This window comes from Nelusetta ayraudi, unplaced genomic scaffold (genome assembly GCF_046127955.1).
Source record: "Nelusetta ayraudi isolate G7.1 ecotype Tasmania unplaced genomic scaffold, CSIRO-AGI_Nayr_v1 ptg000060l, whole genome shotgun sequence".
Lineage (NCBI taxonomy): Eukaryota > Metazoa > Chordata > Actinopteri > Tetraodontiformes > Monacanthidae > Nelusetta > Nelusetta ayraudi.
Window position 1 is genome coordinate 5624053 of NW_027466110.1, and position 26398 is coordinate 5650450.

The following is a 26398-nucleotide window of genomic DNA, read 5'->3' on the forward strand; positions in this document are numbered from 1 at the left end:
ACATACAGACGTTTTGATGGTTACGTCATAACAATGGGACTCCACTTGTGGATTTCCGTTAAAGAATTTAAATGAACCAGTAACGCCTTCTCGAGAGGGGACCCTCTGGTGCTTTGTGCGCTTGTAAACAAAGTTAACTGTGATTTTAAAATGCACATTATACAAGATTTTGAAAAGAGGCAGTCATAACATCCCGAAACAAGGTAAGGATACTTCTACAACAGCTCGATATTGTCTTTTCTATCATCGTGTTGCCCTGACTGCCCTGTTGCCGACTCCTGTCGCTCTGCTGTTTGAACCAGGACGGTCATGTCGTCACCCAAGGAGGAAACATTATCCCCCGATGAACTCAGGAAAAGACTTTATCAGACTTTTAAAAACAGGGGAGTGCTCGACACTCTCAAAGTAAGTCATAATAATAATAACAACGCCGTTGTTTGTTGTCTCCCTAGTGGCTTTGTTTGTCATGTTTCTCGACGTGTCCCCTGATCCAGACTCAGCTGCGGAATCAGCTCATCCACGAGTTGAAACCGCAGTCCTTGGCTGGAGGAGACCCCGTGACCAGAGCAGTGGTTGTCAAATCCGAACCCCTCCTGTCAGCGTGTAACAGCCTAGTGGCAGATCATCTCAGAGTTTCTGGATATGAGTACAGCCTCTCCGTGTTCTGCCCCGAAAGTGGCCTGTGCAAAGGCAAGGTGAGCGTCTGGCTCCTTTCAGTGAACCTACTGCTGTTTTACATGCAGATGCGGAACACAAATGCATCGGGGAAATGTTGACCTCGTCTGTTTTTGACAGGTTTCTCAAACAGAAGAGCTGCTTCACCTGCTGCATATCAGCCCTGCAACAGCCTTTTACAAATCCCTGGTAATAAAATATAGTATTTAGGCTCATGATATTGCTTTTGGTATCAATTAAGAGGAACGAAAAATACAGTTTAATGACCTTAATATTGTGATTTTGCAGTCAAACTCCATCAAGGAAAATAAAGGTGTGTCTAGTTTACTTACTTGTTGTTGTTGTTGTTTTTCTTACTTGTCAACTGGTTCACTTATTTAATATTGGAATCATATATTCATTTGTTCACTTGAAACATATTCTGCCGTAATTCCTGAGTGACTTTCTCTTTGTCTTTAGCAGGATTATTGATCAGCCTTCTAATGCAGCTAACACACCATTTCGGTCCCAGCTCGCGCCACGATGCAGACACCCAAACAACCAGCTTTGCAAGTTATGGAGATTCTCTGGGTATGATGAAATTATGTCCTCTATTACATTCCTATTACATCCTAATATATTGCTATATTTTATATGTTCTAAACTTCCCGTTTGAAACATTTTTTCGTTTTGTTTAATTTTTGTTTCAGTTGAGAAGATGAAAATGATTGATAAGGAATATGTGAGTCCAGGCATCAACGAGAATTATTTATTTTCTTCACAATCGAGGTTGGATTCTTACAGGAGAGAAATTGAGGCACAGGCACAAGCAGAAATTAATATAAAGGTATGTTTGCTACAATGTTCGTGGATACAATGTTCAGGAAAGTATCGAGTACAGCACGACAAGCACATCATTATTTATCACTAGCTAATGTCTGTGTGCAAAACTAATAATCTTTCGTTGTCTTCTGTTTTTTGTTTTTTTTTTTCAAGATGCAGCATTTTCAAGATGTTGAAATTGCAAAGGTCAGGATGGAAGAAAAAAGAACATTTCATAAAGAGTTTGATAAGCTGAAACAAGAGCTGGAGAGGAATTACGAAATGAAGGCCAAAGCATTGATAGAGAGGGAGAAAAATGCCATTGATCGTTTACAGAAACAGCAAGAGGTAGACTTTTGTCCAACTCTCGACTTTCTAATTATCTTTTTTTTTTTTTTTTTTTAATGGACCATCAACCTCAGCAAAAGGAAAATTTGAAAATGTTTTATTTGTTCATTTGTATCAGATTGAAGAGAAAAATGTGTACATGCAGAGGCAGTCAATCCTAAAAGAAATTGACACGCTGCGGAACAGAGAGAATGAGCTTCGCATGAGGACTGAGTCTTTCGAAAGGTGAGCGTTTTATTTTTGTCTCTTAATGAATCAATGAAAGTGTAGAGATGCAAGACACAATAGCTTGGACCAATCACTTAATAAAAGGATCTTTCTGAAGAAGTCGCTTGTGCTTTCACTCGCAGGACTTGCCAGATACACGAGGAGAAGGTCAAGAACGTGGAAGAGCTGCTGAGGAGGCGAGAGCTGACCGTGAAGACTCTGGAGGACACCTACGACCAAAGGCTGAAGAATGAACTTTCAAAGTAATTTTTTGTCCCATCATTTAATTCTTTTTTTTCACAGTTTCACCAGATTCTGTTCTTACCATTAGAGCTCTGTTTTAATTGTTGTATTAATGTCTGCCAAAAAAAAACAAACAGGTATGAGCTGGACCTGAAGCAGGAGTTTGTAAAGAGAACAGAGAAGCTGACTGAGAATGAGAGCAGAATCAAAGGTGAGTGTCGAGATGAAGTCCATCGTCCTTCCTGCTACATTCAATGTTTTCATCGTGTGAATGTGTTCATTGCTTTTCAGTTGAAACTGCTCGTATCCACAAGGAGTCTGCTGCAATTGACAGTAAACTAGAGGAGCACAACAGAACTTGTTCAGAACTGCAGCGATTGCAGGTAAAACAAACTGTCCTCACGCTTTACTGAGCCACTGACACAGTTTTCAAGTCCTACTGATGGTGTCAAATTTATAATCGGATAATACTGATTCGAAGCTGATCTCAAGGAGTCGTCTTGTTTCGTGTGCCGTCTGCCGTCCTCCAGGTCGAGCTGGAGACGGCGCGGCAGCAGATTTCTCTGCTGAGTCAGCAGAATGAGCTCCTGAGGGAGAGACTGGAGGCGGTGAGTGACTATCCCAGCCTGAGGAAGGAGAAAACGGAGCTGCAGGGGCAGCTGCGGCTGCTCAAGACGCAGCTGGAGGAATCCCGGGAGGAGAACACGATTCTCCAAGCAGGTGAGGCCTTGACGCAGTTCCAGAGCTTCTCCCAGGAGTCTGAGAAAACTGCACTTTACTAGCGAGTTTCTCATGAGAAAATAGTGGACGCAGGAATTTCTGTCTGTTAGCAAGAAAGTTTTGATGTTGCAAATGAGCTGTGATTGGTGTTACACATTGTAATGTGATGCATTCGGAATACTTGATTTTGAATGCAAATCGCTGCTATTTGTCTGTCGTCACTGAGTCTGAAGTCTGAATGCATTTTTCCTGCTGTTGTGGCCTTTACCGTCTGTTTGTTGGTTTACTTACTTCTCTCCCTGAAGGGAATGGTGGTTGAATGTGGATGGAGATAAGGGTGCACAGAGAGCAGCGATAAGCAACTGCAATTTTTCTCCTTTGAAGGGATTTAGTTTTCTCTCTTTAAGTCGTGACCATGGACCGGGCAGCAAAACAGTCCTCATTTTAACACTAATCAGGTCCTTCCAGCCCAAATCATTTATCACACATTAACATGCTAAATCACAGCACCGTCTTCCAAAGTGCATTTCTAGGTGCTCCTTTATCCACTCAACCACATCCTGACATGGTCGACGTCGGGTGGGGGGGTTGAATCATGTGTCTCACTCTGATAACTTACTCTTTCAGATTTGGCCAAGCCGTCCAAGGAGCAGCTGGCCCTGCAGATGGAGCTGCAGAGGCTGCAAAACGCTCGCAGGCTGGATGTGGAAGAGTTTGACAATCAGAAACAGGTGCTGCAGGCTCAGCTCCAGAGCGAGGTCAGTCACATCACGGCTGCAGAGCATGAGAAAGTATGCGGTCATTTACATCACACCTGTGATTTTTATCCCCCCCCGCCCCTTACTCTGGACTATAAGTTCGGTTTGTAATTTTCATTTTCCGGTGACCTCTATGTTTCTGTGCTGTCTGACTGTTTTTGTTAAACGCCACTGCAGGTGCAGCGGTGCTCTCTGCTCAGCACGGAGCTGACGGAGTGTAAGGAGAGGTTGCAGTGGCAGACCAAGCACCTGGAGGACATCAGGACGCAGCTCCAACAAACTCAACAAGGTACCCAGGGTACTGGGTCTCCGGGTGCACATGTCCGCCCTGTTACTTTTTTGCAACGCATGCCTTCCGTAGAACTTCCTAACCAGTAGAGTCAACTCATTTCTCTTTGCGTAAACACGCTTCCTTTTTTGGAGGCTATCGTGTCACCATCGCTGCGTATTATGAAAGATGGAGATTTTCAGATAGTGATTGACTAAGAAGACAGCAAACGTTTCCAAAGAAATGTAGTATAGAAACAAGAAAGGAAGCCACATCTCAGTATGCACTAATATAGCGAAGTGGAAATGCATGAAAATAAATCTTAGTTTTATGAACAACTCTCTCATGGTGGTTGGTTTTCCCTATTAGTGCTGAGCTCTCCTCTTGTTTGCCTCTCTCTTTCCTCCTCCTGTCTGTTCCCTCTGTGTTGTCCGTAAATTGCTTCCAGCCCTCGAAAACGAAGTGATGCTCAACCCCAAGCCCTCGCTAGTCGATCGCTCAATCCTGGGGCTGAGTGTCGACAAGCTCGTTCCCCCTGACATCTACGTGGACAGGGCTCTGCTGAGGGGCCGGCTGGCCAGTGACGATCTCTGTGAAGCAGGTGGCGCCGTGCGAGGACACCGCCTGCCCTGGGACGACTCCATCGACCTCGACACGGACCCCGTGGCTAAAGCCAAGGCCCGTATCCAGGAGCTGCAGGTGGAGGCGGAAACCCTGGAGGAGGCTTATAGGAACTACCAGCAGAGGGCAGTACGCTCCACCCTCGGCTACATGCTGCCCCAGAGAGCTCGATCCCCGCAAGCTGCTCACCTCCCGCAGTTCTCCGGCTCTTCTCTCAGGAAACACGTCCCGGGCCCGTCACACAGTCGCTCGCCCCAGAGGTCAAAGGTCTCGCACACGCCGCTGTCTCCACAAAACGCAAGTGCGGCTTCTGCAGCGGTCTGTGACGTCAGGAAAGGCGTTGCGGCCACACAACCCAGAGTGTTTTTCCCAGAGGGACCCAACCAAGCCGCCATCCAACCTTTATTCTTAAAAGAAGGAGGTTTGCAGGATGAAAGCAGCTCTCCACCCAGACACCCGTCCTCCTCCTGGTACTCCTCCCCAAAGACGGTGCTCCTGAGAAAAACTGCAGAAGGTAACAATCCAAGTTGCAATCGCTTGTGTCTCCAGCCTGCCAATGACCTTGAAATGAGACTCCAGAAAAAACCCATTGATCTGATCTCATTCTGTTAAGGACCACACAGACAAGCTGGTGGAATTTGTTTCCAGTACAGCTTGGTTCAGGTTCCACCATTTGAACACATCATAGTTACACACTACCAGTCAAAAGTTTGGACACACCCTATGAATTCAATGTCTTTTCTTTCATTCTCATGACTATCCGAGGTGACCTTGTTGACCTGTTTTGCTCACTTCACTTCTCAAAAAATGTGTCCTAAAACAAAGTTTACAGTTCTGCGCTGTTTTGGGGGGGGGGGGGGGAATGCAAGCCTGAAGCAAGCAGGATGCTGTAAACAGAGGGCTAAATGTACTGCTTCCTGGATATGTATATTTAAATGGGTAATTGTGCAAGGCTGCTAACAAATAACCAAACCCAGGTGTAATTGAGCCTTTAAAGGGTTTTACATTCCCGACTTCCTAACCTCTGATTTTACCTTAATTGCCCCCCCTCCAGAAGTGGCTGTGTCTCAGGTGGAACCGCCGTCACTGTCACCTGACAGACGCCGCCCCCTGCTTGCCCCTCGCGATGAGGCGGCGACCTCAGGTGACAGCTCCCCTGAGCTCAGCCTGCCTCTGAGTCCTCAGCTCAGGAGCACAGCACGAGACCAGCACAGGTAACAACCATCTGGCGTCGCTCCGGCGAGGTCGCCACGTCGCTTAACTCGAGGAAGAAAAAGAAACTTCCGGAGAGATACAGAAGGTCGACGTCTTCATGAGCGGCCGTTGTTTTTTCCTCCCAGTCCGCCAGAGCTGCAGCCGGTCCTCTCCAGTGTGGAGTCATCCCCACCGCAGCCTGAGAAGTTGAACCTTGAGGACCTCACGGGGAATTCATCAGGTGCACTAAAATTGCACCTCTGTTTATTTATTTATTTTTTTGTTTGTTTTTTTAATTTCAATTTGATTGGATTTCTTCCCTGGCAGAAAGTGTTGCATTGTTGCACAAATTTCCAACTGTAAAATCTCATTCAGTTTCAGTATAATTGGGCTGAGTTCGGGTAGCTGGACTTGTTCTTGTGATCTTGAAAAGATCAAGATCGCAAGTCCAGCTGCCCTAACTCAACCCTTCTACCTTAAGATGACCTGGATGACTGAGAACCTTCACAGACATTCAGTGTAATTCTTTTAATTGATCAGATCATGAACTTGTCATGATGTGATTTTCAGGCAGCAGTGTCTTCCCGACGGTTTGAATTGCCGTTCTATTTACGCTCGCCGGTATTTCAAGAAGAAATACAGCGGAGTCGCTCGGTGTTCAGCTCCTCTCTGCCGCTTCCCAAACAAAAACCGCTCGTATCCGGTGTGGAGGTTTTTGGATTTTGGAAAAGGCCCGTTGTTTTAATGAGTGTGTGACCGGCCTCACAAGTGTCCTTTCAGTGGCCCCCGCACAATGGTGAAGATGAAGGGCAGCTGATTATGTATTCTGCGCCGGTTCTCCCGGCCCGGCCGCATTATGGCGAGACATAAAAGATCCCTTTGTGCGCGTCTCCCTCCAGAGCCCGGCCACATTCCAGAGCTTCTCCTGGACACTGCTGTCCCTCTCTCTGAGGAGGCCCCCATCGGCCCCGCTGCCCCCCGCCCACCGGACCTCCCAGAAGACCCGATAGACATGTCCACCCAGCCGGGTGAGTTGCCCCCTGAGCCGCTCCCCCTTTTTTTACCCCGCATTATTTACTGTGACCCTTAATGAGGAAGAGCAGCCACCCTGTTACTGTACACCATCAGATCTGCCCCAATCATTCATTGTGAAACTTCAATTTTTTTCATTCACAGTCGTCCCACCAAGCTCGGGTGAGGCGGCCAGAGGAGGAGAGGAGGACGAGGAGCAGAAGTGGGAGCGGGAGCGGAAACAGAGACATGAGCAGAGGCAGAGGGAGCAGCAGGAGGCGAGAGAGAGGGAGATGCAGGAGCTGCAGGAGCTGGAGAGGCTGGAGAAAGAAACAGTGGGCTTCTTATTGCACCAGTGTCCCTTAAAAAAAATATCATCCTGGGTGAGGTAAATGTTGACAGTGTTTTATGTCCTGCCAGAGTCTGGAAGATGTGGCGCAATTAGAAAAGGAGGAGGAGGAGGAGGAAGATAGTGGAACGAGTAAAGGTCAAGGTGAAGAGCGGAAGCAGGAAGATGAGGATGATGGGAAGGACTCGGAGGGGGAAAACCCCTTGGAGAAGTACATGAAGATGGTCCTGGAGACCAGAGGGAAGCAGCAGGAGAAGGTGCCCCGCACGCTCGGCCGTCCCTAAAGGTTTCTGCTGGGGTTGAGCGACGCGCCTCAACTTCACCTTCACCTTCACCTTCCTCTTGTTGTGTTTTCAGCATCCCAACAGAGAAGAGAGACACTCGAGCCCGGAGGCCAGGACTCTGTCCGAGGAGAAAGACAACAGGTAACGGAAGTCTGGCGACTCGCTGGAGGAGATCTGACTTTAATTGTGAACGCAGCGGGGCAAGTTTTCTAATGCAGGAGGTATGCGGCCGTTTATATGAGGGTCAAATGAAACACGTAAGCCGTCTTAATCCACTGCCAGAACATTTAATCTCTCCCCTGCTTCTCTCATCTCCTGCTCTTTTAAAATGTTATTTGTTTTGGAATTATGCTTTTATGAAGGGCCTGTGTATTCATGAGGACACTTTGCTATTTTGGGTCTTGTCTTGTTTTGTTTAGTTTCTCATTTCCCTCAGGTCTTCAACTCATTGAGCTGATTTTTGTTTTCCCAGCATTGCAGCGTATTCACACAAGGATGAGGACGATGATTTCTGGTGAGCTGCTTCTCCCTCCTTTAACCGAAGAACTCCACCTGCAGTCTCATGGCTTTGGTTTGCTTTTACTGAATGTGGAATGCATTTTTTGTAATATTTAAGATGGTGTGTTTTGATGTGTATATTTGCAATGTACACTTTGTAGATAAATAAATCTTTTTTTAGAATAATTTATCCTTCTGTGTTCACTGAACAGATTTCCCATCATGGCAAAAAACAAAACAGAGAAAAGTTTGTTTTTGTTTTTTGTTTTTTTGTTTTTTATTCGGCTGAAAACAGTCAACAGGCCAGATGAGTGATGCCATAGAGGGGGCGGGGCTCCAGTCAGACAGGATGCTGAATTGTCGTCCTCCTGGTGATTGATAGTTACCCTTTTATTCTTTAGTTTTTGGTTCATTCAGATACATGAGCTTCACTCCGCGGAGTCCCATTTGCTTTAATACTTTGGCTAAATGTACCATTGCCATGCACTTAATAAAATGACTCCTTTTATAATGTCGAATTCAAACTCGCGCATCAACAGTAAACGAGGAAGCCCTTGACATTCATACAAAACAGTTCTACACTATCAAGCGACAAAATACAAAATACTTTTAACTTGAATCTTGTCTATCTAGTCCGCTACTGAAAAAGGATTAATTCAAATGCAGTTAGAAAATAAAACAAGGAAAGAGGCAAACGCTGCCTACTAAAGAAGTCGGTCACAGCGACTGCACATCACATCTCAAAACGGGTCTCTCAACGCAACAAAAATGAAGATAAATTGTCCCCAAAACTTGACTACAAGAAATAAAGGATTACATGAGTAATTATGTCACCATTACAACAACTGCACATCAAAAACGGGTGCAATTATCTTTTTTTAAAAAAAAGAGGAAAAATAGATACAGGAAAAACAATATTAAAAGGTTCAGATGAAGAAATATCACTATAACACTTCAGGTTGTCGGCATCTAAAAGGTCTCAGCGTCACACCTCTGCACACATGGTTACAGTGACGATCTCACAGCGCAATGTATGGTTGTATCTTGGAGAAGGGAGTCGCTAAAAAAAAAAAGACTCTTTTGCTATTTTGGATGAAAACATAGATGAAGCAAGCTTTACAGATAATACTACATGAGTCATCCTATTCATTCATGTGTAATTCTTGGCAGTGGTCCACATTTAGCAAGCAAAAATACTCCTATGGCATTAGGGGTACAAATTAAACACTATGATGCTGTGTGCTTTCTGGGTGGGACGAATGATGAACAGGAAACCACAATTTTTCCAGAGAAATGGTCTCTTCCCCTAAATGAATCGCTCCTTCGGCTCTAGTGCACGTCTGAGGTAGTGTTAATGTAGGCCATGGATGTTCTGAGAGTCTAATGATGATTAGACACAAATAGTTGCATTTATCACTAGAATTAGGTAGCAATTATAACACCATGGTTGCAAGAAAAACAGTTCCCACGTTTAATGCAACCATGAGAGGTGGCAAACCAACCCAGATTCCATGTAAGGCTTTCACACTGTGTCTCTAATTAATCTGCAGTTTGTTTGTTTTGTTTTTTTTTGTTTTTTTTTTACATTTTTACGAATGGAAAAGGGAAAATAAAGGAATAACTTTCTTTACCAACCACTGGCCATCACATTTAAAAGAGAAAGAGAGCAAAAATGTGAAACAATCCTTTGCATTGTATATGAGTAGTGCAACGTCTCAAGATTTACCAGCACAGACTGGCTCATTAAAGAACAAGGGCTGAAGGAAATCAAACAATACGTCTTTTTTTTTTTTTCTGAAAAAAATCTTTAAAAATAGACAATTTAAAAAGAAAAGAAAAGAACAAACAGCATAAATGGAAGTTCCCCAAAAAAACACTTTGTGGCGAGTTGGTGCATGAAGCAGCCCTGATGCATTAGTTTGTTAGGGAGCCTTGTTAGTACTGCACAGCATCTCAGCAGTTGGCAGGTTATTGTAGCTGATCGGTGTCTTGGTCCAGAGGGCTCACAGTGCTTGACCACACTGTGCGCACGCGCACGTTTGTGTGTGTGTGTATGTGTGTGTGTGTGTGTGTGAGAGAGCCAACGGCGTCCTTATGTGTAGGAATTGAGGCATTCCTTTGAGCGAGACGTGATGTCCTGCAGCTCCCGCTCCTCCTTCATTTTGATGTCTTGGTAGGCATGCATTTGACTGGCGTCCTTAAGGTAGGCCCAGTTTGCTGAGAGAATCATGAGGAAGTGGATCTGGAAGAGAAGGGTGAGGTGGATGGCCGGTGAGCATGTCAGGAGACGGCAAAAGCAGGCTACAGGAAGTCAAAGCTACATCACAGAAGTACAACAGACAAAAAAGACCACACGCACAAGAGTGACAAAGGGGGGGAGGGGAGAAGAGAAGGCTTGCTTGATATAATTGTTGTAGTTTCACTATGTAAGTTCAGAGAAAAAAACACTCAGGGTGTCAGACAAAGGGAAAGAAGAAAACAGAGTCTGAGCGTGCAGGTTACGAGCGGCCGTTAGAGCGGAACGTTAGTGCAAAGCGTGATGTTTTGTGACCTTTGACCCCACCCGTTAAGGTAAAACGTGCAGTACATTTCGAATCATCCTGCCGCAGTAAGAAATAGACCAGGTAGGGATACTTTTGTAAACAAAGATTGTTTATTTCATTTATAGAAAGTAAAAGCTACAGTCTTGGAAAAAACAAAACTTAGGGAGGAAATTAAATATAAGAAATATGGAATATAAGTAACTATATAAACAGATCAAAGGATCTGGAGAATGTAAGCATGCAGGCTCAGTGTTAAGGTCACAACACGGTGGCTCTGTAATAATGGCACTTTGAGAGGGACCGAAGTCAAAATGTGTGAAACAAGAACATCAACGTCGAAGTCAAAGTCCTACTGAGGAAAAAAAAGAACCTTTGCTCTGCTTCAAAAGAGGACGATTTCTTTTCGATATAAAACACATGAGATTAAAACGAGACTTAGGGCCTCATGCAGACTCCTGCTACTGGCCGAAACCCTTTCCTGGCGCGCAGCAGCTCAATGATGCAGTTTAGCACTGGACAGCTGAGGAAATGTCTTTCGCTGAGTTATGATACAAGCTTGACTTGATAATACTGAGTATTTCCTGTGCGACGCTCACAGGCTGCCTCCACGAGCCACTACCAGTACTGTCAGGACTGAGATAAAGACACATAAAGGGACAGTTCACCAAAAATATCCTGAAATAATCCTCATCATCACTGCGTCGACGGAGACATTTGAATAATCTACATAACCATCCTGGAGTTCCATAAATGGATTCCAGTCCGTGACGTTGAGAAAAAGTGACAGTCGCGTCGATTACAGAGTACAAAGCAGTGACTCGTAAATGGGTGAAATTTCAGTTTTGGTGAATTATCCCTTTAAGGAATATGTACTAGATAATACACTTGGCCGTCACTACTTCAAACAAATCTGCATGGTTTTAGTATCCAATTTCTTTTTTTTTTTTCTAAACGCAGCTGCAGGCTGCACGGCTACATGCAGAGCATGGTGTCATGTGCATAATTGCACCTTTTTTTTTTCTTTTTTTTTTAGCTCTGACTGGAGTCAAACTATGCTCGTCCTGTTATACAAGGTGAAGTACTGCATGCTACATACTCTTCTTTTGTTTAGTCTGAAATACTGATACAGTTGATGCTTTTAGGAACAGCTTCAGACGTTACAAATATAAATAACACTGTCCTCGGATACAGAGCTGTGCGCATATCTGTAAATAAAAAAAAAATCATCTTAAAGGGTGACAAATTTCTAGAATAAAAAAAAGGAGAAGCTGAGAAAGGCATAACAAACCCAGTAAAAGTGAACACCACCCTAATCTGAGGACGGCCACCGTCGGGCCTCCTCACACAAGCAATATCCCTGGATTCCAAGTTCCGCTACAGAATGCATACAATCAGCTATATACACTAATGGAGAGATGTTGATGTTTCTATGTTCAGAATTTTTTTTTTTTTGCTTTTTAGTTCATTGCTTGTCAGTGGTAACTGTCTACTCGGCGCGGCCTCGGGGTGCCGTGCCGTGCTCTTAAACATGAAAACAGCTCAGAACTTAGTGCAGCAGTCTTCTCGACTCTTAAACTTCAGAACGGCAAAGTTATAAGTGGTAGCCATCATGTAGATCAGCTGGTGGAAGAGAACAAGAGAAGGCGGTAAGAGAAACATGCCGGCGACCTTCACCCCACTGCTGCAGTTAGTGCGCCTCCATAAGGCCTTTTTAGAAATGCGCATTCAAAATTTTATGGCAACGTACCAATTGGAAACAAGTTTCTCACAATTTGCAATAAAGTTTTGCGCGCTCGCCTGGGATAGATTTTGCCCTTTTTACAAATCAGACTTCAAATCAAAGCAACTTATCTCTGATATAGTGACAAGTGACCTTTGCTGTTTATTGTTTGTAGCATTGTCCAATGACATAACTACTCTTTAAATGAATAATAAATTGAATCACTTCATAGAAATACATTTTAGATCTTAATTTTTAAAGCAAATTTGAAAAAGTTTGCTTCGAATTTGCTCACATTTTTTATGGAAATGCACTAAATGAGTCAATATAGTGATTTCTCATTTTTCAATGAAAAAAACGTGCTTTGAACACATAATTAACAACTTCTCAGTGATGAACCGCGAAAAAGCAAGCCCCCAAACTACACAGCCTCCGGCACACGTCATTAAGTGTGAAACAGCGGCGTGTTGCGTCTATGCAGATGATGATGTCACAGCAAATGGAACGGCGGCAAAAGCCGGCGTGTCGTGACCCTCGGCGCGGTCACGTAGAACAACATGAGGATGGGGGGAGGGGGAGCGCTCGGCGCATGATCTGTCGGTACAAACCATGCAAGGGGAGAACTGGAGGGAGAGGAGGGGGACAGAGAGAGAGGTCGCAGGGGACACTTACCAGAGCGATGACGGTGGCTCCGGCCCCGGCGCATGCCACGATGTACAGGTGGTAGGACAGGTAGAACTGGAAAAAAGAACAGCGGCACTGGTTGACTGCCATGTGGCATTACAGAGTCAAGGTTGCTCCGACTCTTCGAACTGAAAATCGGACTTTTCTGAGGTTGAAGCGGCTTCAGTTGACGATGTGGCGTTTGGGCGTGTGGCCCGGAGTTGAACTCTCACCTCGCTGGTGTTGCAGATGTCCCCTAGCGTAGATCCACAGGCCTTGCCTGGCGTGGCGGTCCAGGGGATGATTCCTGCAACCGTGAGGGTTAAAACTCTTAGTTTAACGGAGAGACTGACGCAGTGAGAAGATTTGGATTCCTGTCTGAAAAAATGCTCGTTCACTGGAGGCGGCCATTCTATTGATCACAGGGAAGTTAGAGTTGTTGGAGCAAACAAAGTAACGGATTTGTGATTTTGACATGTATGAGAATCTATCTGTGAAGTTGTGCATATATGCAAAAATCATAATAATAATATTTCTGGTTGGATATTTATTCCATATTTTCCTGGCCTCTATAAACCTGCAGAAAACGGCAGACTTAGCCCTCTGTTTGCAACCTCTGACAAAAAAAAAAAATCTCTCTCAGGAGGTACACAGAAGGTGAATGAACACCTGACCGTGGGCTGATCAGCTTTCAGCTGTGTAGCACACTTTTACAGGCTTTAGACTGAGCATTGGTGAATATTGGTAAAGCAAATTTGTGCAATCTTTAAGTTGGTTACGTTGCACAACAAAATAACCGTCATAGGTAGGACTTCAATTGGAAAACACACACAGTGACATGAGTCCAGGCTCGTGTAAACTGTTTACACTGAAGAGTTTTCGGCGAAGAGGTCGGACATCCTGGTTTATAAAGACGTGAAGAAGCAGGTGCCTCTTGAAACACCTCACTGATGATCTCAGGGTGAATCACGGCAAAACAAGTCGCTTTCCTGGACGCGGACTCGGCGCCTTACCGTACTGGCGGACGTCTACGCAGATGGAGTCGATGTTGGTGAGGTTGGAGGACTTCATGGTGGCGCAGGTGGACCACATGTTGTAGAAGAGGAAGACTGGCACGGCGGAGAAGCCAAACACGCCCAGCCAGGCCACGCCCAGAATGTACGTCAGGAACACAAACTGGAGACGCACACACACATCGGCACATCGTCAAGAGATTCACGCGCAACCCTCTCCGATCCCGCGTTGGGGGAGTCATCATGTTTGAACATACCATTCCGCTGATGCAGCGTCCACAGATGGTGGTCTTGAACTCGCTGTGAAGCTCCTTGACGGCGCTGGTCGTGTAGAAGCCCTCAGCCAGCAGGATGATCCCATACAGGAAGAAGAAGGAGGCGATGCCGTAGATGACGTACTGCATCAGCTGGATTCTGTCAGAGGGCGACGTTGAGCACGGTCAGGAGAGAGTCGAGCGTCCGCAGATAATAAAAGGTATTTACAGGCTCCCATAACCTGAAGACCCTGAAATCGCCTGTGGAGACCCTAGAAAGACGCGGTGATGGCGGGGAAAACAAATAACCTGAGTGCCCTACTTTCTTTTTTTTAATTATAGCCGACGGGTATTTATTTATATTTTTGTTGAACCTGCTACATTTGAGTGAAGTCTTAAATGTGGAGATCACAGCTGATCCACGTCTCTGGGAATCATCTGCCAAGAGGAGCTCTGCCTCTGGAGACGTCTCGAATTAAACAGCGCACTCAGAATCTATGGCAACATAGAACTGTTTTATTGTCTGGGCTAATGGATCCCCGATTGAAACCAACTCCATATTAGGCCTGTTCTCCAGCTTGAAGCCAACACATAAAGGGCTTATCAACTTAAAAATAGCTTGCGTAAAGTCAAGCCTTATCTTCCCTCGTTCTGTATTTATGACCGTCTTTACTGTAATGGTTACAAAAGTTTTGAAAAACACTTAAAAAAAAAAAAAAAAAAAAAAATCACAGATTTTTTTAACCATTTCATATAACAAACAGTGGTGAGACCAGAGGAGGGGCACTTACATTTCGGTCAGCATGGCGTGGTCGCTGGTCACCTGGGAGAAGTGGGACTCCAGGATGGTGACGGTGCCGGTGAGAGCCACGTGGCCGCATCCGCAAAACAGGGCCACCCCGGAGAAGCAGAGGATGGTGGCCACCAGCGAGGCGTACGGCACGCCGCCTAAACACTTGATGCAGCATTCGAAGCAACCTGTGCAGGAGACACGAGGGAAAAACAACCGTCAGGCTTTTAATTCAAGGAACCGAGTGACACAAGGGAAGGAGTCTGAAAGTGCAAGATTGCCTGCATCGACGAGCATCGATTTTCAATTTTTGCCAAGATGTCCAGAAAGGGGCCTGTTTAGCCCTCTGTTTACAACCTGCTGCAAAATCACTCTGCGAAAACTGATGCTTTTCTTGAGCCATCAAGAAAGAGACAAGATCAAACTGGTTGTGAGGCAGTTTCAAAGAGCGAAATGAATACCAGGGAGCGAGCATTTTGTGACATCATCAAGGGCTGAATTCTACTTTAATCCACTGTATCGTAAGAGCGTATAAGTGGAGCAAGCAACATAAAAGACTTTTTTCATCAAGGACAGATATTTTTTGTCAGAACAAATTGTTTTCTTTCTTTTTTTTTTCCATTATGGGACCATTTAAAAAACAGTGTTGTGACTATTCTTATTTCTCAGTGCTGCAGGCAAATTCAAACGGACCAATTGGACAAATGTATTCAGAATAGATTTCATAAAAAGCCCCTGAGGGCACATCTGATGTGACCTGCTCAGGGTCACCTTTCTGGGAGAGGCGGAGGTTCGCACCGCCCTCTGTTTATCTGACTGCTCCATCAGGAAACTGAGGGCCACTAATGACCATCCAGCAAGTCACTGGGTGTCAGGGTGCCAATAACAACAACAACAACAACAACAAAAAAAAACTGGAACTGAGCGACCCAGATGGATCCGCCTTGCGCAACGTGTCGTTTTGCGACGCGAAATGGAGCCAGTCAACAAACACAATGCGCTGCCTGTGGACGACATGCAAACAGACAAACCACAGTGTGCTTCCAATCAGATCCACATGTGGCTGACAGGATGCTGTTGAGTCATAGGACATCCAGGTCAGAGGCTGTTAATGCTTTAAAGCTCCAGCTGACAGCGGGGGCCCCGCCGACATCCTGCGTCGCGTTTTTTTTGTTTTTTTTTAAAGCTGCGACAATCAATGTATCTGCATTACCAGTGGGTCCGATGCTAATGTCTGTCAGCCTGGCGACACAGGGTCACCATACTGAACATTCCACTTTGTCAGAGGCCCTCTTTGCACTCTGCCTTTTTTTCGGTCCAAAGACTCGATCGATGAAGCCACAAGCATCTGTTTTTTTATTCATCTGATAGAATGTTTGCCACTGTGTCACAGAATCATGGGAGTTGATTTCATTACGCAACTGTGAATGCTGCTGGAGTCTAAATCGGCGTTAAGTCGATGGAACTAAAGTTCACATACAACAACAAGACTTTATTCGTATTGCGTTGTGTAATTTGCGGACCTTCCTTCCAGGATGTTTTAATGACTTGTGCGCCCACTAAGGATCAATAAAGAGGTTTGACAGTAAATCAAGGTTATTCCAGAGCCACACCAGGTTTTCAGAAAAACAGAACTGGTCAACGGTGTTGTAACCACCAAACTCCAGATAATTTACAGTGACATTACAAAGATAAGACAAAGATTCACTGCAACAACATTTCATTGATTGTCAAGAGATATATTTTATGGATAATGTGTGTTGATTTGTTCTCAGCGAGTGCTGCTTTATCTCTGTTATAAATTGTATAAAAACTGAGTCTCATGTTACTCTTATCAAGTAAAACAACTTTTATTTCATCTCACATGTACTCAGCAGGAAAAGGGGGGATTTTTGTTCAGGCGCTTATCTTGGTTCAACTCAAATGAGAGTTGTTGTTTACAAAAAAAAAAGAAACAAACAAGACCAAACATTCTTTTTCACTTAATCATCTTCCTAAAAGTTCATCTGTGTTTGTGCTCTCTGCCGCGACCAAGTAAATCAAGCCAGATATAAAAGATCGCCTGCGGGACAACACTCCAGCAGCCGGACGCTTCTTCCTGTCCTGTTTGTGTAGCGCAGGGAGATAAAAAACATTTCTGTCCCCTCGGCGTCTGAAAGGGAGTTGCTATGGCAGCAAGTTAACCACCTCTCAGTGAGTGCGGCCGCGGCGGAGTGGCTAAACTTCCATCACAGGCCACTTCTCTCTCTCTTTCTTTCTCTCCCTCCGCTGAGCATGTTTGGGGAGGACCAGCGTGCAGCTGGGAGTGGGAGCCCGCAGCTCCACAGGATATTGAGCCCAGCTGTAAAGTAAATACATTCCATCTAAATGGAAGAGCCGCCGTGCTGGTGGTGGACGTCGCTCTCAGGTGGTCGCCATCCTGGTTCTCTCTTGAGAACGTTTGTCTCCGTTACCAAATCTCTTGTGGTTGATGTGCTCGAGTGACAGATGCAGCAATGGAGCTCAGCGGTCGAAATGAAATGTGACATCGAAGTCGGCGTAGCTTCTCCCGCTCGTCAAGCGTCTCCGCTGCTCACCCGTCCCGTCAGATCAGCTGTTTAGACATTTGATGCCGCTGCGCTCGGTGCCGTGATATCACGACGGCCATCTGTCTCGGCTGTCTCAATTTCACTCTGAAGAGGCCGAATTTGTGTGCAAGTGGCTGATGGGCCAATCACATGGCAGTGAGTCGATGCATTTAGGAATATGGACGGGGCGAAGGCGACTTGCTGAAGTTCGTGTGAGAACATCAGAATGGGGAAGGCAGGGGATTGAAGCTGGGCTGGTGTGAGTGTTTCACAAACTGCTGCTGATCTACTGGGATTTCCCCAACATCACAACAAGGGTTTACAGAGGTTGGTCCCTTGTAATGGCAGTTACGTGGAGGAAGGTGCCTTGTTGATGTCAGAGGTCAGGGGTCAAAATGGGCACACTGGCTGGAGAGCATAGAAACGCAACAAGAAGACAAATAACCACTGGTTTCCCAACCAGGGACTGCAGGAGCACACTGTGTACCCAGGCAGGATCTCAAAGGACTTCTGCTGTGCCTCTGAGGTTTGTCAAACTTCAAAAGAATATAAATATATTCAAAATCCCGAAATCCACCATCTGATCAACAAGATAACAATTTCACTTCGTGTCTGTTCAAGCTTGGTAGAACAGATTTCTCTCACTGGAGAAATGCTATATGACTTACGCAGTGTTAAGCCAAATAACACAACCAACCAAGTCCTGGCTGGTATTTTTACAAGTGGACTTGATGTGCTGGCAACTTTGGTTGTATAACTGCGGTCTGGCAAACAATAGGAAACTCCTGGCCCCTGGATGCAAACCACTAACTCGGAGGAACTACTAGCAGCCAGAGCGCTACTGTGTTCACAAGGGGCCTCTGTGAAAAGCCCTGGTCTTGGTGTCAGACATCTGGGAAACGCAAATTGACATCAAAGCCCAACACCGCTTTTGAAGGAGGTTCAGCATCCCCGGCGCCCCGGGGACGTCGGAGTGCCATCGCACTCGACGGACGGTTTGAAGGCAGAGGTGAAATTTCAAAGCAGCCGAGTAAACGCAACGTGAAATCCAATTTAAGGGGCACCTGAAATCTGCTTTTATCTTCACGCTTTGTAAGAAAGTGCAGCTTACTGCAGTTGCTACTCTTCCTAGTTGACTTCATGAGTTGGGACCTTTTCGTGACGGACGTGCAAGCGGTGGCAAAATGCGAAGAAACAACTCGTATGAGTTATAGGTGCAGCAGACATCCAGTAAGTGAGTGCAGACGACTGCTCAGCACACTCTGGCCCCTTCAGCGCAGAAGAACAGCAGGAGCAGCTCACTGTTTCCAACAACAGATGGCTCGCTTCTGATTTATTTCGAGGGGAAAGCCATAAATGAGAATCACGTTGCACCTCTTGTTCCCTCTGATGACTCTCACATGCTCCCCGACTCCCCCGGTCGGACCTCAGACCGCTTCAAAAGTTTAGAGCTCGACGGCAACCGCGACACAAAGAAGAGGAACGGACGGGTTTCAGAGCGCTCGTACCAACAAGGCCGGGCCTGAAGAGGAGGAGGAGGAAGGGGAGACGGAGAAGGAGGCCAGCGTGGCCGCATCGCTGTCACGAGGACTCGCAGAGAGAAAAAGCCACTTGTGCGAGGGGAAAAAGTTTGTGTTTTTGCGTGTAGGACATTGTGTGAGAAAAGGAGGGGGGGAGAAAAAAAATAGAGACACAGTCCAAGAAAGGCCCTGATACAAAGAGCCAGTGTGCGAAGCCACAGGCTGTCCATCACTCCGGACTCCCAGGGGCCATTCAGAGCGCCAGTGAACCACGGTCCCGCTCTTCCGGCCCACGAGGCTCGAGGGCCCCGGGACAAGCCCACCGCTGAGCTCCATCCTGTGTTCAGCCCACCCCGACCCCTCCACCCTCAGCAGTGCGTGTTGCCCGGTCTTAACGGGCCCTCGGTGGCCACTTTTCACCCCAGGAGGATCCTGTTTGTCCAGACAGCTCGACTCGGCCAGCATGAAAGTCAGACGGCTTGTAGATTGCAGCCAATGTCCACGAGCCTGAACCACACTTCCACGAGTCTGGTCCAGCGCCTTTTAAAGTCTCTTCACTTGCCAACGGTGAGGCAAAAAACAGGAAATAGCAGCAGAGACAAGATACAAAAAAGGTCCCACTCTGGAACTGCTTGAAGCTCCCTTGTGAGTCAGAGTAACGTCATGGCAAGAAGAGCTGCCAACAGAGTGTTGACTTAAAAAAAAAAGTTTTAGTTTTAAGAAGAAGTGAGATTGTGAGACACACCTCAGTTACACACGAGGTGTTTACACCATCTTGTAGACAACTGTCAAACTTTTTGTTCATGATAGGTAAACAAAAACAAAACACATTTTCAAAATAAGAATCTGATTTTCTTTCAGTTACTTTTGCCAATAAGAGGAACAATCCAAGTAGAATTCCTGACAGCAAAGTTTTATTCCAAGTGAAAATGTGAACTGTGTCCGGCACATTCTCACAGTCCTGTCTGTGAGATGACTGGTGAAGTCTGGTGAAAACCATCCAACACTTTCAATAGCTCACGCTGACTTTAACACCGCAGGCTTTCAGCTTAAAACGCTCAGCAGCATCTGCTTTTCTTAGTTCAGTCTTGTTAAACTCAATATCCAGAGGTTTGCCAAATTCATTTATAGCCGCTGTCCTGGACCCAAACCAGAATAAACTGGAGACAGCTTGTGCACGGCGACGCCCCATCCAGCATGGCGAGACTTCCATCAGTGTGAGTCATTAGCCTTGCCTGCAAAATGTGAACCCCCCCCCCCCGTGTGCGCTGAAACTGATGGGGCAGCAGGAGGAACACCCGACCAGGTTGATCCAGCCAGGCATCAGCTTGGCTCCTCCATCTGACCCCTGTGCAGCTGGCGCCGCTTCATCTCCGCCCTTCTCAACTGTAAACACCGCACGTCAACGCCGCGCAGCTGACATCTTCCGAACAGCTGGGGCGGCAAAGAGAAAAAAACAAACGCGAAGGGCAAAAATGTCGAATGTGACGGATGATTTCACGGGCGGGTTGCCAAACGAATGCGATAAATTGAGCGCAAAAAAATAAGCGATTAAGGACAAACGCAAAGAGAAGACCTAATCACACTTGGATAGTTAATGTCCCAAATGTCTGGAGCAATCCTTGTTTAAATAAACACACTGTTCCAATTAGCGATAAATCCTCAGTTTCAATCGCTCAGTGCCAAAGAAGAAATACTGCTACAGCCCCCTGATTGGCAACACATGTGTCTGTTTACATTCAGCTCAAAGTGTTGCTGTTTGTTGCTTTGCATCATTAATGAGAACCAGTTCCATCTTCTACACCCTTCAACTCTAAGAGGGCAACACTTAAAAAAGGCCCTAATGGCTTTTCCCAGGGGGGACGCTGTAACTGAGCCTCGTTGTTTACTTAGTCGACATTGGAAAGTTGCACTTTGCCGTCCTGAACAGCAAACAAAGACAATGGCAGTCATAATTGGCCATAAAGTGCGTGTGTGCAGTACAGGAGCAGTGGTGTCAAAATGAGTTACGTGAGGAAATTTATGCTAAATTGCTGCAATTATTGTTTCAGTGGGATTTCAGTTTCCGTCTCAGCTTCAGCCATTAAATTGCATTTCGTAGCCTCTCATCCAACGCTGATCTAATAACGGCCAGTGCAAGAGCGCTGACGTCTCTGTGTGTGAGGGTTTCCATGTTAGACCCATCTTCAGTCCTTATAATTCAATAATCTTAACTGTATCTCGGATTACAGCCTTGCACATATTTCCCCAGTGAGAGCATATTTAGCCCTCTGTTTGCAGCCTCCTGTAAAAATGCTGGTGTACTAGTATTTTATTCTGGATGAGGGGTAGGTGTACAGACAAGACAACAGAAAGACAATAATTTCAATTACGAAAAAAAAAAAATACATAAATTAAAAAAAAAATATATATATGTATATATATATATATATAACTTTTCTTCTTGCAAGATAAAAAAAAAAGGTCTGCCCAAAACAATGCCTCAAAAAAGTTAGCACAAAAATCATATTTCTGACGATAAATTTGGGCAGAGCCCACGAAAGCATTGTGCCCCACACCATTTTCACTCCCTCTGCACTCACAGCAGACTGCCCTTATGTTACCTGAACCTGGCTTCCCGTCAGTGGACCAAACCATCTATCTGAAGCACAGGGTAAATGTAAAAAACTTCACCTACATTTCAAGTTAAAAAAAAAAAACAACGGAAACACTTTGCAAATCATACACAAAAAATAATCCGCAAGAAAAGGTAAGTATACTTTCTCTTAATAAGCATTCATCTATTTATATGGTGAAAATAACATTTTGCATGAACTCCCTTGGCCACTGGTAATGACATCACCAGCCCTATAATTGGCTGTCAGCACACCTGTGTCTCTCTTTTGCCTGTGAGACCAGGTGACTCGTTATGGTGAGTGTGTGTGTGTGTTTGCAGATAGATAGCACAAATGTATTTGAACTTCCTCTGTTGAATCAATAAACATATGTTTGAACCGAGCCTTGTTATGTTGTTTTATCTGTTGAATGTTTTACTGGTCAGTTTACACAGATGCAAACTCCCTGTACAACACATCGTGCCTTGTAGCAAATGTGTTGCTCAGTCCACATGGTTGATAAATCTAAGGTAAATACGCTGCAACCGAGGGAACAAGTTTGAATATGAGTGACAGCATGCGTGAATGTACATTGTAAGCAGAAATAAATGACTACAATGAGTAACTGAAGAAAATGCAGGCAGTTGTAAAGGTCAAGTGGGGAAAGCAATCAGTGTCTTCACAACCACAGCTGGGCTTCAGCCTCCTGCTAAAGCTGACATTGTGCACGTTCACCTTCCTCTCTTGTGAGAGGACAAACGCAAAGGGAGCCGCGAGGCGGTCCTTTAACAGTGTATCAGTGCACTTTGCGATCTCACAAAGTGCACTGATAAAAGTGGAGCAAGGAACTAAATAAAGGATGACCTTTGCAAAAAAATATTACAAAATGTTGAAAATCACATTATTTGTAATATATGACATTTAAAGCATAAGTCTATGTGTCATGCTTTCAAGGGCCATCGAGACATGAACAGACCCGTTTGGACCTTTATGCACATTTCAATTGCTGTTGCCTCACATGCCTCCGTCTGTTTCAGAATACCTCACTTTACAACCAAATAACCTGGGAAGACCAAGAAGGACCAGATATGTTCAGAACAACAAGAAAAATCATTGATCCAGCAAGAACGGGTGAGTTGAGAAGTTAATGAATTTTCTCCTCTCACAGACGCCTGCTTCTCACGTGTGCATCGTTCGTCTTTGTCCTCGGCGGAACCTCCGTCCACCTCATTAATCACCGTCCCGCAAAGTGCGACTCAGATGCAGCCCTGGGGGTTTTGATGGATCGATCGGCTGTTTGATTCAGCAACAGGCTCGCTGTCCCTAAAAGTGGCACGGGTACGACGATGCCCGGCGGCGGGGCAGCAACCCTCCCGCTGCAGGAGTGAGTTCTGCTAAAACAAGCCCATGCACAACACTTTGACTAATTAGATCAGGCAAAAAAAAAAGAAAAAAAAGCCTCTCACGGAGATGTTCACAACCTGCAGGAAATTGCATTTATTTCTTTTTTTACGGGCATGCAAACATTTAAAGAAGGACTCAGGGCTTTACTTAAACATCCCCGCTGAGCCGCTATCGTCCTGTTATGCAGATTCAAAGCGAGCAGGCTGAAGTAGGTTAAAGCGGAGGCCTCCCCTTCTCTCCCCCCCGACCAATAAACACAGCGGTGAAAGAAGTGAACCGGCTCTTTGTGAGCGCTCGTTGGTACCTCTTTTGTCCTGCCTCTGCTCTCGGTTTTCCTCTGATGGAGTTTCCATAGTTGTTTTTCTCCCCTCCGACAAAAATGCTCCCTTTCAGCAGATTCTCTCTTCCTGCCCCTCTTCTCCGGCTCCCCTCTTTCGCTCACGCTGCCTCCCGCACGTCTCCGGCCCCAGTCTTTACGCCTTCCTCTCAGGTCTCCTACCCGGCTCCTCACCGTCGTCTCCTTCCCCTGCCCACTACACGCCTGCTTTGCTTGCACAGGTCTGACGCCGGGTTGCTTACAAGAAGCCCAAACATGTCGCAGCTCTGTTTGCACACGTGATGTTTGGCGACATCAAGTTTGTTTACTGGTTCTTTCGCATCAACATGTGTCGCACCCTCTTTGAACAGAGAGTCGAGGAAGCCGGCGCTGTTCGCCACGGTCTGGTTCCTCTCAGTTTTTGCCCTCCATCCACTGATTTGGACCATATGCCAGGCGCTCCTGCCGCATACATCAGCAACCTCTGACCGCTGTCTCCCTTCCATCTGGTGGCGTCTAACTCACATGAAAAAAAAAAAAGGACACAGGAAGGAGAGGCGGCCGAACATTTCCTAAAACAAGGAGGCAGAATCTCCTCTGGGCTCATGCAAACCAACAAAGGAAACGGCATGTTGTAGCTGGAAAACCAGAGGACCCTTAAAATAGGGTTTTATACAGCAGATGTGCAACGGATAAACAGGACATGTAAAGCAGCTTCAGTTGACACGAACACACAAGAAAAAGTACTTGGAGGAAAAGTTTTGATGGGAAACTCTCGGATTAGACCTACAAAGTACAAACACAAAGAGGGAGGGTTTCACCTCCTCATTGAAACAGGACCACAATCTATTCAGCCCTTGATTGAGGATGTTGGAGACTGAGTTTGAGGAACAGCTGAGACAAAAGAGCAGCAACTATACTTTGACGTATGTTCTTTCTCCTATGGAAATGTTTATTTGGTATAATTTGCCCCAAGCTTGTGCAAAAAGGTTTGGTGAGGAATGCAGGAGATGAGCCCATCGGCATTTGCACAGTCTGAGAATTCTTGTTATCTATTTGTATTGCTGAAAAATATCTATTTTCTATTGTAAAAAAAAAAAATGCATCCCGAGAGTGATGTTGGAGGCACATGAGAAATAAAGAACAGTCTGAAGCACCTAAAAGGAGGTGGAAAGACAAGAGACGGGCGAGAGGGGGACGGGACTCCGAGGGAGACGGGGAAGAAGATCTTGGCACTGTTTGTTTGGCAACAGCAGGCCGCCGAGGCCCCAGGGGCATGCTAATGAGAGAAAGGCCTTTCAGCGGGCTGCCGAGTGGGAGGGGTTGGAGTTGGAGTAGGGTCTTCTCACGGATACCAGACCTCATAGAGGAGGAGTTGGGGGCGGGGGGCAGCGGCAGGGGGAGCCTCAGGGGTCAGGGAAGTGAACTTAGCAGGGATCCCACAACAACAAACGCCGGGCTAATCTTCGGGCTCTCTCTCCATCGGGCCTGTAAAAACGACAGGAGAACCGACGCAGTCGGGGGGGCCTCGTCCACACCGGCCCGTGTGCAAACGTGTCGGCAGAAGAAATATATAAAGCACCTGCTAAATACTGTCTAACCTTTTCTTGGCTGCAAAGTGTAAAATGCCCTGATGATCTAATGAGGTTTTCTGAGTAGAAACATGCAGTCAGAGCTCTTGTTTGGTCCACAGCTGCTATCACTTAACACAATTTAACGCCCTGTGTCTTACTCACGGCGTTAAAACTTTAAAGTCCGCCGCGTGGATCCCTGTTTGGTTTTGATCTTTCTAGTTACTTTTATTTGGAACGCTGTTTTTTAAAGGCATCTTTTTCTTTATTGTAGTTTGCACGTGAGCGCCTTGATTGAACCCACAGCTTCATGGGAGAAGGAAGATTTTTTTCCTAGCGCTGCAGGCTCACTGGTATGCGGTGGTAGAATGTATTTGATGTGTCCCGACTGTCGGGAATAACTCGGATAAAAGATTTCACCAAGTTGCGTCGAGCTCGATCGGCAGCGGGCCCGATAGGAACCAAGGGTGGAGTTGGGATGCGGAGGGCGAGCGCCGCATGCTAAACTTGACACTCAACACTCCCACACTTGAGGACACAATCGGGGCGATGACGGAGCTGGTGCGAATGGAGGAAGCCCGCATTGTGGGTCAAGCTTTCACGCTGTGAGACCCAAGTGAGGAGGGGGGAGGGCCCTGAACGCTCCTCAGTGTTCAGTCACCCGTGAAGACCCGCACCCTGCCCCTCGGTTCACACCGTGGAGAGTGGAGGAGTTCTCAGCCATCCCTCTGCACTCCAAGCACCACTTACCAAGGCTTCAGGAAGCCAGAGTCGTCCAAATCAAGCCCCGAGTATTATGCGCTGCTCTCACGGAAAAAAATTCTTCATTGCGTTTAACCCTGATTACAAGACCGAGCTTCCCGTAAACATTCTGCTCTGGAGATTCATGAGACAATTACCCCAGCGCACTGGGTAGTTGCAGTTCTGACCCAGATTTGAATGGCGGACATCTTCGGAGGTCATTCCCGCTCTCATGTTTGGCAATGCAATAAATCCAAGTCATTGATTGTTTTCGCAAAAGCGCTGCACTACAACCCCATTACACAAATCCATGCACTTGGTTGCTGACCCATTTTCCTCTGAGAGCAGACGTAATGAAAGCAGCATTGTGAACTCTGTGTCTGTATTGAGGATAGAAAATGTGGATGGAACACTCGTTAGTCCTCCCAAAGCTGATTCGGTTCGGGCACAAATGTGAGGATAAAATTTGACTAATGTTCGTCTTTAAGGGGCCTTGATTTTTTGCAATGTGGAAAATCTGATGTCATTATTGATTACAGCGCAGCATGAGAGCGGCGATTGGGCGGGACCACAATGGGCTTACTAATGATAATTCTTTTTTTGGCTCAGGGTTGAAGGCTAAAACAGAGACTAAAAACACATTTCTGCTCTTCATTATTGTACAAAGATCCAGCCAGGAGAAATGTTGCCAATCTGTTGCTGTTTTATGGAAGAATTCTATTTTC

General features: G+C 45.9%; 2 protein-coding genes across 5 annotated transcripts in view; one reads left to right on the forward strand and one right to left on the reverse strand.

Moving 5' to 3' along the window:
* The first annotated feature begins 65 nt into the window (after positions 1-65).
* On the forward strand, positions 66-8141 carry ofd1 (OFD1 centriole and centriolar satellite protein). Of its 3 annotated transcripts, none has more exons than XM_076040116.1 (23): positions 66-202; positions 296-405; positions 495-695; positions 796-864; positions 964-988; positions 1135-1245; positions 1365-1501; positions 1651-1824; positions 1943-2049; positions 2175-2294; positions 2412-2485; positions 2566-2657; positions 2805-2994; positions 3622-3752; positions 3930-4041; positions 4469-5155; positions 5696-5855; positions 5982-6076; positions 6735-6863; positions 7012-7181; positions 7267-7452; positions 7553-7620; positions 7952-8141. In XM_076040116.1, exons 2-23 carry the CDS (start codon positions 310-312, stop codon positions 7995-7997), a joined length of 3180 nt encoding a protein of 1059 aa, XP_075896231.1. In that variant the 5' UTR covers positions 66-202; positions 296-309; the 3' UTR covers positions 7998-8141. The 3 variants fall into 3 exon arrangements, with proteins under 3 accessions (XP_075896231.1, XP_075896233.1, XP_075896232.1); XM_076040118.1 differs by having other exon boundaries at positions 1138-1245; XM_076040117.1 differs by having other exon boundaries at positions 74-212; positions 306-405.
* A 1422-nt stretch (positions 8142-9563) lies between these two features.
* The window catches only part of gpm6bb (glycoprotein M6Bb), a 28411-nt gene continuing 11576 nt past the window's right edge, over positions 9564-26398 (reverse strand). Inside the window, exons 2-7 of one of the 2 annotated variants that reach the window (XM_076040119.1) lie at positions 14962-15148; positions 14174-14330; positions 13917-14079; positions 13137-13210; positions 12913-12978; positions 9564-10219 (exon numbers count right to left, since the gene is read on the reverse strand). In XM_076040119.1, the coding sequence (XP_075896234.1) occupies positions 10070-10219; positions 12913-12978; positions 13137-13210; positions 13917-14079; positions 14174-14330; positions 14962-15148 (797 nt within the window). In that variant the 3' untranslated portion in view covers positions 9564-10069. Of the gene's footprint in view, positions 10220-10608; positions 12141-12912; positions 12979-13136; positions 13211-13916; positions 14080-14173; positions 14331-14961; positions 15149-26398 lie in introns of those variants that run through there. The other variant, XM_076040120.1, reaches the window with a different exon arrangement.

Bases quoted from the DNA above. Each gene is read 5' to 3' on its own strand.
- ofd1 (XM_076040116.1), top strand. From the start codon at position 310: ATGTCGTCACCCAAGGAGGAAACATTATCCCCCGATGAACTCAGGAAA. The intron at 6,864-7,011 runs GTGAGTTGCCCC...TTTCATTCACAG, and splicing joins AGACATGTCCACCCAGCCGG to TCGTCCCACCAAGCTCGGGT. The intron at 7,182-7,266 runs GTGGGCTTCTTA...ATGTCCTGCCAG, and splicing joins AGAGGCTGGAGAAAGAAACA to AGTCTGGAAGATGTGGCGCA.